The sequence below is a fragment of the Cynara cardunculus genome (assembly GCF_001531365.2).
Source record: "Cynara cardunculus var. scolymus isolate 2C chromosome LG 16, CcrdV1, whole genome shotgun sequence".
NCBI lineage: Eukaryota > Viridiplantae > Streptophyta > Magnoliopsida > Asterales > Asteraceae > Cynara > Cynara cardunculus.
The window spans coordinates 20595217-20608394 of record NC_037543.1 but is presented as its reverse complement, the minus strand read 5'-3'; the positions used below and the strand labels follow the sequence as shown (position 1 = coordinate 20608394).

Below are 13178 nucleotides of genomic sequence, written 5' to 3'. Positions count from 1 at the left end.
TCCTAGCCTTAACAACTCATCACTAGCTTGCTTGGTCATGCTTACTAGACTTGCCAACACATTCCTAGCCTTAACAACTCATCACTAGCTTACTTTCTATATGTAGCAGCTGCTGGAGCATTTGTTTATGTATAAATATGTGTATTTAAGGCTGTAATTTGAGATTTATTTAATAAAAACTAGGGTGTTACAGATATAATATCAAGGAACAATTGTCACTGTTGATATGGGATTGATTATCAAATTACCTATGCTAATAAGCACAAATTAACATTTCTCTTTAAGCAGTCTGTTTTTTGGAGTTAAGACTTAAGAGCATTTCGTTGTTTGGAATAGATGAAAATAAAAATAACCAAAAAGAAACCGCCAAAACCCAAGAAATCATTACAAAATGTGAATTGCGAAGTAGATAATGTTCTGGGTTAGGTGAAGCATCACTAATGCATTGTTTTAAAAATGCATATATATATATATAGGGAAAACATCCGCGGAAACCCTCTAAAAGAAGAACTGAATAACCCATCCAAGCCGTTAGATTGAGATGATCCAACTAATGTGGTTAAAGAGGTGGTTATGACCACCTTTTTTAAAAATAAAAATATCACCGCTTATTTTTCTAATCGAAAATCGGCCAAAAATAACCAAATTGGAGCATGCTCAAATTACACCAAAGAAACGATCATTTTATTACCTATAATTTGGCATCCATATTGATATATTTTTTTCATCCACTTTTTCATGGTTCTTCAGTTCTTCTCTTTTTTGAGCTTCTCCCCTGATCTCACCCCATTGCGCAACTACTACTTAAAGCAAAATCAACATTCTTTTATGTAATATGCCCTTCAATATCTTTACAAGTGTCATTTTCACCAAAATTTCTCAAATGCAATAAAAAATTCAACTAAAACGTGGAAAGGAACTATTTGTATGATAAATTATTTCATTTTGGCGGCCAATTGGTGAATCTATCATTTCTGTGAGATTGCCTTTCAAAGTTCGATCCCATTTGAATTCTTAAGTTCCAAATAAACATTTCTATTTGATATAACCTTTGTACTACAATGGAGACCACTTTGTGAAAATTTTGGCTCCGAAGTAGAAGTCCAAACCCATGTAATACTCCTTCAATATGTGTTTGGAAAGAACAAGAGCTTGCACACCACCGCCACCTATGGTCCTATCACCCATGAAGACCCAATAAAAAAACTTTGAAGTTCAACCCATATGCCCTTGTGGCACACTTGGGTTGTGGCACACTAGTTAAGACTCAGGGAAGTGGTGGAAATCTCATCTTTCCCGTTGTGGGCTTGTGGCCATGGAGGTTCATTTGTGATTGTGATGACTCTAGGCCATTTGTGGTCACCCAAGGGATTAGTCGGTATGTGTAAGCTAGTCCAGAAACCCATAGTTACCCAAAAAGTGGCAATGAGTCCATCAAGGTTTATTAGAACATCTCCTTTTACTTTGAACCCCAACATTAGACGACTCATTTGTGCATGTGTCTAACAATCTTGAAACCAAACACTTTCCTCACAAATTGTAGTTTATGCCAATGTGTCATGCATGCTCTATCAAGCCATCAACACCTTGCTACAACCTCAAAAGTAGTCATGAGGCCCCTTCACCATGGCTTTAATTGCAATGTCTTAAAGCAGATCATTAAATTATCCCGACAACTCCAACAACTCTAACAACAGTTGGAAGTTACTAATAAGCCACTACTACCAAGGGGTTACAAGGGATTCACCATTCACAATCAAAAACACTTTAGATGTATCAAAATACCCTACTTAAACCTCGTCGTGTATGAACGGAACCCAATAAAATCCTAAAACCAGCATATAACCAAGGGATGCACGAGTCCAATCAACTACACTTCAAGGGTCACCGCTCACAAAGACTAATCTAATGACCTCCAAACAACTGCAGGAAGTTATTTGTAGCCCACTACCAAGGTCTTGTAAAAGGCTCACAATTACAATCACAATTGAGAAAATGTTACATATCCCCCACTTACATACCTTCATCGCACCTAAAACTAAACCCCATAAAATACCACAACCATCATCGCAAGGAGATGCACACATGCACCCTACTTAGGAACTCAAAGCTTAATGAGCTTAATGGAACTCACAGCTTATTCAGTATACATGATTGTTTGGTAGTGACTTGATGATATAGAAAGTGGCTTATTCATTAAGCTTCTAGGGGGAGCTTTATGCAGAAAGCCAAGTTTTTTTCAAACCTGCCCCTCCCAGTTAAAAAAAACATGATCGTTCCATCTATAAGAAAACTCTCCCAAACAAAAACTTTCTCAATCTATACAGCCAGAGATAAATGATCTTGTATCATTGTGATGCCCTAACCCAAAATATTAGACCAATCCAATAACCTCCAAACAACTAAAAGACTAAATCATCAGTGAGAAAATGTTGTTAACCTGCTACCAAGAGCTGGAAAAACCTCACATTTCACAATCACAACCAACAGGGACAATACCACTCGAAGAAGAGATCATCTCGAAAGGGCTATTATACAATTTTGAAGCCACCCTTTGCCCAAAAAATCTTTCAAATTTCACAGTCCTTAATATAAGAAATAAATCCATTTTTCATCTAATCTACAAACTGTTTCCACAGAAGTTACTTGCTACTACTACCATTTTCAATGATCAATGCTAACAAAATTACATTGAAAAAGTCTATATTAGAGTTTGGGAAGTTTAATCAAGTTCTTTTCATCCAAACATTTGTAGTAGTACATATAGAAAGCATATCAATCCATTTTGCATCTAATTTACGAATCATTACCACTCCATTGCAATCATATTCGCTGCAGAAATTCTCGCTAATCCATACTCAAATTCACAGAAACTTTCTAAGTAAATTTTGATGGAATTACCTCTTCTAATTCATCGAGGACGCGATCGGTGTCAGATAGATTCCAATAAAGGAGTAACTCATCAATTACAGCCAAATTATCTCTTGTTTTCGAAAACCCACCAGAGAATATCTTCTCCACATCCTTTTTCGCCTTTTCTTTGATCAACCGTCCCAGTTTCGTGAAGAATCCGGTTTCGGAACCCGCCGCGGAGCATCTCAACTTAGAGAACTGAATTCCACCACCACCAGCACTACCACCGGTTGGAGATTGGACCCGGAGGAAAAGAGGTGGAGGGAGGTGGTTGAATACGGTGGTCGAACCGGGGATAGAAATGGAATCTCGTAACGCAGTTGAGCAACGATGAGAAAGTGAAGTAACCATTTTCTTTGAGCCGAGACGCAGATGGAGATGGAGATGGATTCTTGTAAGAGATGATAGATAGGATTGAAACGACATCGTTCACAACATTATCTTTAAAGTACAAATTTGGTCTGTGGTTTATCAAAAATAACACTTTTAGTCCCTATATTTTTTAAATTACAAGATGGTCATCATAGTTTATAAAAACGTCCATATAAAGTCCTTTTCTCTAACCACCGTTAAAAAATTCCATTAAATGAGGAGTATTTACGTTATTTTTTCATTTCATTGTCTTTTACTCAAGAAAAAAAAGACCAAAACACCCCTAATGAGTATTGATAGAGTTAGGGGTCGTTTACCAAACGCTTACTCGAGTAAGTGAACACCAAGTCACATTACATTACCAGATAAATATGGTAAGGACCAAGAATCTTACCTGATAAGAGCGAGACAAGGACCAAAAGTCTTACCCGGTAAGTGAGGACGATGACTCTTACCACGGTAAGCTCTTACTGGGTAAATTGTTGCATACGATACCGTTTTTATGGACTAAAATCTTTCCCGGTATGCCAATGATAGTGTTAAATTTTGTCGGTAAGCACTTACCGGGTAAATATTTGGTAAACGGCCCCTTAGTGACTAAAAACCACTTTCAAAACAAGATTCATCTCTTAGCAATTCAGTTCCAATTTCACTAAGTAACTGTTTGTTTATCTCTTAATAGTTCGATTAAAAGACAAACAACTTCTGAATTGCTAAGAGTGAATCTTGTTTGGTAAAAAAAAATTTGTTTATCAATGGTTCTAAAACCCTCTGAATGATTTTATATCATGGGTCTCATTTAACCATTCAGCACCTAATTCTATTGTAAACAAGTACATGAACAATTATATTTCATTTTGCATTATATCAGCCTCTTAATCATTCTGACCATTTAATCATTTTGTACCAAATCATTCAGCAAGTATCAAATAACCCCTAAAACTCATGAAAATTATTGTCATTTTTCCCTAATTAATTTAGAATTAAAAAAAGGTTAACCTTAGAAGTAATATTTGTTTGACCAGACTCATTTTCCATGAGTATGCATGGAAATATCCCTTCTCTTTCTTTCTTCTTGCCACCCATCTTCATCCCCTTCATATATATACATACACACAGTTATATATGTATATATATATATATATATATATATATATTTACCACCCATATATTTCCACAATTAACACACAATGGCCAAGAGACATTCGAGGGATATCGAACTCACAATCATCTCCGCCGAATCCCTTTCGCTCACTGGAAACCGCCGCGTGAAAAAGAACCCGTTTGTCGTCATCAAGATCGAGTCCAACGCGGATGAAGCCACCGAAATGGACACGGGAAACGGGCCCAACCCGACATGGAACCAGAAGTTTTTCATGAACATGCCCATGAATGCGAGGTTTTTGACGTTGGAAGTTCGTTGCAGGAAGTTTTCCGGCGATCATTTGATTGGGTCAGCTTGGGTTCCGACGTCAGACTTTGACGGGGGTTATTTTCCGATGAATTATTTGCATTTGTTGAGTTACAGATTGAGAGATAGAAATGGAGAACGTAATGGGATAATTAATATATCAATTAAGATCAACAACAATGGCCAACGGATATCTCAAGGGGTGGCCGTCGGTGTTCCTCTTCATCTTAGATATTGAATATGGTAAATTATTATTATTATTATTATTATTATTATTATTATTATTATTATTATTATTATTATTAGAAGTGTACTGGCGGGATATATCATGATTTTAATATTTTATTTTATTATTTATCTCAGTCGATGTTATAATATGGTATTATATGATTTTGAAAAAGCGATGATGTTATTATTTTTGAATAAAATATAAATTTGAAGATATCGTAAAAATTTAACAAAAATATATCGATATTAGTATCAAATTAACTATTTAAAATTCATATTTTTGTATAATTTTTTTAATTCAATTTTTTATTATAATTTAACTTAGGTTCAATAACGAAGTAATTTATATTTTAAAATGAGATGTTTATCCTCTATTTTATTATGTTTATCTGCAGTTAGTTATACGAATTTAAATATGTAGCTTTAATAAGTTGTACTTATGTAAAATTTACTTCTAATCTTGAATTTTAAGTAATATGCATCAATATGCAGTACTTCATGCATAAAAAATGATTTTTAAGAGTTTTTGTCAAATGTTTTATAATATAGTATAGATTACTAAAAGTTTACTCAAACAATGCAACGAGATACATCTCAATTTTAATGTTTCATTTTATTTCATTTATATTGATATAATACATTTTTATGTGGTTTTGAAGAAGCGATAATGTTTTATTTTTGGATAAAATATAAATTTGAACACAACATAAAAATTTAAAATTTTTATATTGATATTAATATCAAATTAATTATTTAAAAGTTCTTATTTTTTTGTGTAATTTCGTTAATATAATTTTTTATTACGATTTAATTTAAGTTTAATAAAGAAGTGTTTTATTTTTTGGTTTAATAATATAATTTTTTATAAAGATAATAATTAGGTATTATGTTATAACTTAATGATTATCTTAATTATATTTTAGATTTTTCGTATTTAAAATATGATATTTTTCATGTATTTGGTTATGATTATCTGTAGTTAGTTACACGAATTCAAACATGAAACTTTAATAAATTGTATCGATGTACAATTTACATGTAACCTTGAATTTTAAGTAATATATAACAATAAACAATATTTCATACATAAAAATTGTTTTTTAAAAAGTTTATCAAATATTTTATAATATAATATGAGTTATTATTATTTTAATTTATTTTCTTTTATAAACATAATGATATAATGGTAATTAAAATTGAGTTTCTGAATTTACATCCAATTGTGGTGTTACATGTCATCATTTTGTTCCTTCTTTGTAGTATAAAAAATTATAGTGTCGTAAAAAGTGTCATCGTATCAATTTGTTGTGTGTCACTGTATAGATTTTGAAACTACGATGAAGACACAAGTTTCTCTTTGTTAAGTTGGTTTGCAAGGCTTTTCTTTCGAGTTTGAATCCTGTTAATGTCATATCTTAGTTTTTAGCTTTTAGTTTCAGGTTGATTATGTTTTTAAAGAAAAAAAATTGCAATAAAAGACTTAAACATAAGACCTCACATATGCAAAACATAATCTCACCTTATCATTTGGTCATATAAATTAACTTAAGGGTCGTTTACCAAACGCTTACTTGGGTAAGTGTTCACCAGATCACATTACCTTATTGTAATAAATACGGCAAGAACCAAGAATCTTATTCGGTAAGAACGAGACAATGATCAAGATTCTTACCCGGCAAGTGAGGACGATGACTATAACCACGGTCAACACTTACCAGGTAAATTTTTGCATACAATGTCGTTTTTGTGGACTAAAATCTTACCCGGTAAGTAAATGATAACGTTGAATTTATGGGTAAACGCTTATTGGTAAGCATTTGCATACAATCGTATGTCTATGAACACTCTGATTCAACTGCAATATGCATACATATACATTCACATGTGAATATCAACCATAAACTATTACTCGAGTACACATTCACATGTGAATATACACAAGTACATAGCAACCATCAATAAATGTATCATTCAACACATTCTTTATAGTAGCAGAATATAATTTGCAATTTTACAATCATCGTCGCCATCGTCACCTTCGCTATCACCACACCGGCACAAGAACCAGAAGAAAACCACAAGAGATTGCACCGTGAACGTACAACCAACAACGCACGAAGTACACATTAGTACAACGTGGGCGGCATAAAAAGATATCATAAAGAATATACATACATATGTTACAACATACATACCAAAAAAAAAAATTATACTTTACATCTCGTGCGCCATTTTTACACGTAATGCGGAAAAATAGTCCCTCAACAACAATCTCATATTATTATACGCTAAACTCACCTAAGACCAAACCAAACGAACACGGTACATCCCACGTGAAGTGGGATCCAAGTAAGGTAAGATGTACGCAGGCCTTACCTCTAACCAATAAAGTAGAGTGATAATACGCTAAACTCACCTTAAAAACGCAATTCGGAATGAAGCGACAGTGAAGAAACGATGAATGCATCAAACGTCATCGCTACCTTGGTTGCCGTTCTTTAGTATGTTGAATTTGCAGAGCGGGCATGTGGCGTTGATATAAAGCCACTTATCGATACAATCAGCGTGAAAATGGTGGCAACACGGGAGCTCGCGGAGATACGTTCCATCGTCGTAAGCACAAAGGCAAATGCAACATTCCTATTACGAGATCGATAATTCATGAGTGTATTCTCTATTAATAAGGGTAAAATGGTCATTTGATTAATAAAAAATTGTAATAATTACACAATTTTACGAGTGTGCCCTTTCAACCGTGCACATTTATTTTGGGACGGAGAGCGTAGATTATCAAGCATGCATAACTCAACGAGAAGGTATAACTTACGGCATCTTCCCGTGGTAGAGCATGCTCGATGGGTGCATCGGTATCACATTCGATCATTAATCCACCAAAAGCTTCTTGGATCTCCTCGCTTCGTTTTTCAAAATCATTGATTCTCTTGAACTGATATTTAGGCAAACGGTCGATGTCGTCCTTAGTTGCACCCTCCTATTCCGATAAAGAATTAGTCCCACAATGGCAATACTCAAAAAGGTTGTAGAAACCGTAAGACGGAAAACAAAAAACGGAACTTTTATCGAAGACTTGCAACATAACGATTGTCAACAAACGTGTAAAAAAATTCACCTGGTCGGCCACCGCATACAATATTGCAATAATACAAGGTAGACAGCAACAAACGGCAATACCAACAACACATGCCACGGCCACGCAGATAACGACAAAAAAGACATCGAATGCCAAGAACGTTATACAAAGCCTGAAAAACAGATCATGTGGTTTCCAATTCTGACCTTCATTATGAGATGCGGAAATTCATCACTCCCTCCGTTATCAAGGATAAAATCGTCATTTAGTTAACTAAAAAGTGTAAAAATTACACATTTCTACATCATGTGCCTTTTTCATTGTGGACATTTATTTTGGGACGGAGGGAGTATCAGATTAAGAACGTCTAAGGTAAGAAAAACAAACCAGTATAACTGAGGTGATTCCGAAATCAAATTTTGGCCACCAGCAGACACCCAATAGAATCCAACGATCCACCAAATGAACGAAAACATCGTGTTAGCAGATTCCAAATGTTTAGCGACACTGCCATAGATAAAAGCTGATTTCAATGGCTTTACTTCTAAGTATGAAGTACAACTGAGGATAACAATCGATTCATAGTTCAATCATTCCAATATAAACCAAACCAAACGAGCCCAGTATATCCCACCCGAAAGTGGGGTCTGAGGGTGAGATGTAAGCAGACCTAACATCTACCAGTAGAACAGTTGTTTCCTTAAAGATCTTTTGCTTGTGAGAAATGTGCAAAAAAGATAGGAAGTCACCAAATGAATAGGTGTTAAACGCTATAGATGCTAAATTCCTGAAGGAAGACGCAAAAAAAATAAGCCATACCAAACGTTTAGGTGGGGTCTGGGATGGGTAAGATAAGATGGAGAAATTGATGGAAATAGCCAATCAGCAGATAGGTTTCACTTTTTAGCCATTTTTTGACCCAAATTCACTTTTTAGCCAATATTTACACAGAACTTATGCATATGCGCAAAGATTGGTTTTCGGCAAAATAAAATAAAAATAATAATCTTTACGCATATGCACAAGGTTTCTGCGTAAGAATTGGCTAAATAGTGAATTTGGGTTAGAACATGGCTAAAAAGTGAAACCACCTATCAGCTTTGGCTATTTATGTAAATTTTCCAGGCTAAGATGTATGGAGACCTAACTTGGCCTCTACCTCAAAGAGTAGAGGGGTTGTTTCCATAAATACCCCCGGCTTGTTTCAATTGTTCACCATAATATTAGCTCAGATCTATGTACATCTTACCCTTCTCAGACCCTACTTTGTGTGGGATTTATTGGGTTTGGTTTAATTGATACTATAAAATCTTATAAAGTCGCAAGAGTGTAGAAAACATGGAAGGTTTCATGATTGTCGGGTGGGATTTAGGAAGCCATCAAAAAGCTACTGAACATCGTAAATATTTTTGGCTCCCTCATACATAGAAGGATCATGTCAAAAAAAGAATCTTTTTTTTTTCAAATATTTTCGGCATGGGGATAGCTACTCCGCCCATTTCGTCGTGATAAACAAGACGTATCATAACATGTTCCAGCCAAGAAAAAAAGCGGACGAACTGTCTCACGACGTTCTGAACCCAGCTCACGTACCACTTTAATGGACGCGCAGATCTATGAATAGGAAATGTTATGCTAGTATCTACAGGACCTAATTGTCAACAGACTCGCCAAGCAACTTTTTTTTTTGATTAACCTGGATCTCCAACCCGCTATGCGAACCGACTAATCCTAGGGGGACCACCTGCTTTGCAGATAGCCCGGAGTCACCGCATTTGAACCTCCGTGGCCACAAAGGGATTTTTATTCCTCCTTGGATTTGAACCTGGGACCTCCTGGTACTTTTCACCTTTGGAGCCAAGCTCAAACCAATCAGGCACCACCCTTAACGAGCATGACAAAAAAAAAAAGTTAGTGCTAACTATGAATATGCTACCTGAAGAGGAAGACCAACTTTATAGTGTAAAACAAAGAGGTTTATAAAATGTTGATGTGGCGTGACAGAAAAATGATATGACAATTTTATGAAACCATGGAAGGATTCATGATTTCACGATTTCTTTCAAGATTGCGTTTTTCGCCTTACCCAAATGGCAACTTTTGTTAGCATCGTTATAATGAAACATATGTTGTGCCACTACAATGGAAATATAAAGATTTATGGTTCTACATGTAAAAGATTCGAGAGTAACTATATCTGCTAAATCAAACTAAATGAACACAGTACACCCCACCTACATCCCACCTGGAGGTGGGGTATGGGAGCGTAAGACGTAGGCAGACCTAACGTCTACCCCAAAGAGTAGAGTAGTTGTTTCCATGAAGACCCTTGACTTGTGAAAAGTGTGACAAAGAGAGAGACAAATATGATAAAAGTTTCCATGAAACAACTGCTCTACTCTTTGGGGTAGACGTTAATTTCATCAAGCTTTCTTTGTCACACACATTTTTCCCAAGCTGAGGGTGTACACGGAAATAACCACTCTTTCAGGTGGGTAGATTACAGGTCTACGTACATCCTACCCCCAAACCCCACCTTCAGTTGGGATATACTAGGCTTTTTTGGTTTGGTTTATCAATTCATGGACAATACTTAATCCGAATAGGCAACATGACAAGCGACTCAAAACACAGAGTATATTTACATCCATCCGACCATTTCTTTTGTAACCATGAGTGTCGTGCGACTAGTCCTATGGAACCCTAAAGATAACGGTTATATGGACACAAACTTCAAGATATGCAACATCATAATGCATATATAATGGGAAATTGCCCAAAATAGCCAATCAGGCCTCCCCTCTCACTTTATAGCCCCTTTTCGGTCACTTTCTTGAAAAGGTGGCTATAAAGTGAAGAGCAAAGGCTTGATCGGCTATTCTAGACAATTTCCCCTATACCAGCAAATTTAACAAAAGATTTTTAGTTAGCAATTGTACCTAGTATCATCATCATCATTCTGCAACCTAGCAGAACCACCATCCACATTCTCCCCACCATCATTCACCGAAATCGACGAAGCACTCGAATGCCCATTACCAACTTCCACCCTTGAACCGCTGCCAAACTCCGCCACGCGCCGCTGGTACCGAATCTTATACTCCACATACACACACCCCATATGGACCAAACACTGCAACCCATACCCAACAATCCAAGACCTCAACGGCATCACCGGAGACTCCTTCCGGCTCATAATCAACACCGATATCGAAACAACAACAAACGCAAGGTTCCAAATCAGGTCTAGAATAACAACAGGACGCGAATACGCCCAATCACTCTGCCGCTCTTCGATTTGTTCCGCCGCCGATTCCCTCACTCGCATTGACGGCTCACGGAGCATCCGCCGGCTACTTGCACGGCGGAGGAACCTCGCGGCGCCACGGAGGGAAGGTGGGCCTCTGACGAATTGGCGGCTACGGAAGATTTGGTCGGAGATGGCGGAGGTTGTTGTTGATAGTAATGGAGTTGCATCGATGTTGGAGGTGTTGGTGTGTTCTTCAGATGAAGAAGTTGGTGGATGAGAAGGTATCTCCATCGACATCAAAAGGGGGGTCGATCCGATTGCGGAAAAAGTGGTGAATTTGTGGAAATAACCAAAAGGGGTTAGAAAAGAAACCCTAATTGAAGATGGGTGTTCTTCAATTGAGTGCTAATAATCAACACAAACGGCCAATATATTCTAGGGTTTTGTGTGCTGGAGTGACAGCAGATGATTCTTGTGAAGATGAGGAGAGCTCGAGGTTGAAGATGAAGGGAATCTATTTCCAGTGCAAGAATTGCTAACTCCAGAACTGTGATTTCATTGTTACTTGTACTTTATGCATTAAAAGTTGTACTTTTTCTTTTTAGTGTACGGAAATAGGCAATCAGTATATATCGAATATCATTAAAAAATAAATGTGAAAATTATAAAATGCCACCTGGCTTCATATGTCGATTAAGATTTTTTATAAGTTTTTTAAAATTAAAATTCTGAATAAATTGCATGGAAAAAAAACTAATTTTTTGATTTTTATTTAATATAAAGTATTTTCAAAATTTTTATGTTTGTACTTAAGAATAAGATATAAATTTTTAAACATTTAAGTATTCGAGTAACCGGTTACCATATGACGACTGGCGAGTGATATGGTATCCAACTCAGTATTATTTGTTATTCAACCCAATTTCATTACATCACTCGTCACATCAGTATGGTAACCGGTTAATGCTTCAACTGGTTATCCGAGTGTTTGAATGTTTAAAACTTTACATCTTAGATACCAAAATAAAAGTTTTGAAAGTACATTACCTAAAATAGAAATTCAAGTACCCGAATAATCTGTTGAAGCATTAACCGGTCATCATGTTGATGTGTCGAGTAATGTGGTATCCAACTCAGTATTATTTGCTGACATGGATTTTTTTTAATCTAAAATTAGTCTTCAACCAGTTATCCGGGTACTTAAATGTTTAAAGTTTTACATCTTAAATACCAAAATGCAAGTTTCGAAAGTACGTTACTAAAAATATGAATCAAATTAAAGTACATTATTTTTCCATACAATTTACCATTTTCTAAATTTATAGATTTTTTGTCCTTTTTTGTATTAAAGAAAGTTCTGTTAAAGTAGGAAAGAAATTAAAATCTTCATTTCTTTTATTATAATAGGACTAAAAATCGATCCATATCATATATATATATATATATATATATATATATATATATATATATATATATAAGAGCTATAAAATGAAAACCACTCCAATTTGTAAAAATCGTAAAAACTACTCTCATCCGTCGTTAATCTTATGAAATTTTTTCATGAAATTGTTAATCTTGTGAAATTGTTTCATATAATACTTTTTTTGATGAAGTTGTTTCATATATAGTTATGAAATTGTTTCATATATAGTTATGAAATTGTTTCATATACTACTTAATGAAATTGTTTCATGTATTTCTCTAAAATTAAAATAATTGTGTGTCCACAATAACACTGATCAATCTTCATATTAAGCTTCCTTCAATGGCAGATTCATAGATATTGCATTAAGAACACTATGAACATAGAGAGAAAAGGTCAACTCATATAATCTCAGTCAAACTCTCTTATTAATCTGAATATTACAATTAAGCTCCTCTTCTTACTAATTACAAAGATTAAACCATATTTA

The 13178-nt window shown here is 35.2% G+C and overlaps 3 protein-coding genes across 5 annotated transcripts in view; 1 reads left to right on the top strand and 2 right to left on the bottom strand.

Moving 5' to 3' along the window:
- LOC112529500 (cell division protein FtsY homolog, chloroplastic) overlaps positions 1-3273 on the bottom strand; it is a 9041-nt gene extending 5768 nt beyond the window's left edge. For 2 of the 3 annotated variants that reach the window (XM_025140808.1, XM_025140807.1), the window contains exon 1: positions 2902-3273. In XM_025140808.1, the coding sequence (XP_024996576.1) occupies positions 2902-3264 (363 nt within the window). In that variant the 5' untranslated portion in view covers positions 3265-3273. The remainder of the gene's footprint in view (positions 1-2901) is intronic. The other variant, XM_025140809.1, reaches the window with a different exon arrangement.
- Positions 3274-4475: 1202 nt separating this feature from the next.
- Positions 4476-4946, top strand: LOC112499694 (BON1-associated protein 1-like). Its single transcript, XM_025103019.1, has one exon. The coding sequence runs from the start codon at positions 4476-4478 to the stop codon at positions 4932-4934; it is 459 nt and encodes a 152-aa protein (XP_024958787.1). The 3' UTR covers positions 4935-4946.
- Positions 4947-7094: 2148 nt separating this feature from the next.
- LOC112529317 (E3 ubiquitin-protein ligase At1g63170-like) lies at positions 7095-11718 on the bottom strand. Its single transcript, XM_025140542.1, has 5 exons — positions 10955-11718; positions 8403-8522; positions 8055-8187; positions 7752-7916; positions 7095-7564 (listed from the first exon to the last, which is right to left on the bottom strand). Exons 1-5 carry the CDS (start codon positions 11560-11562, stop codon positions 7391-7393), a joined length of 1200 nt encoding a protein of 399 aa, XP_024996310.1. The 5' UTR covers positions 11563-11718; the 3' UTR covers positions 7095-7390.
- Positions 11719-13178: the final 1460 nt, after the last annotated feature.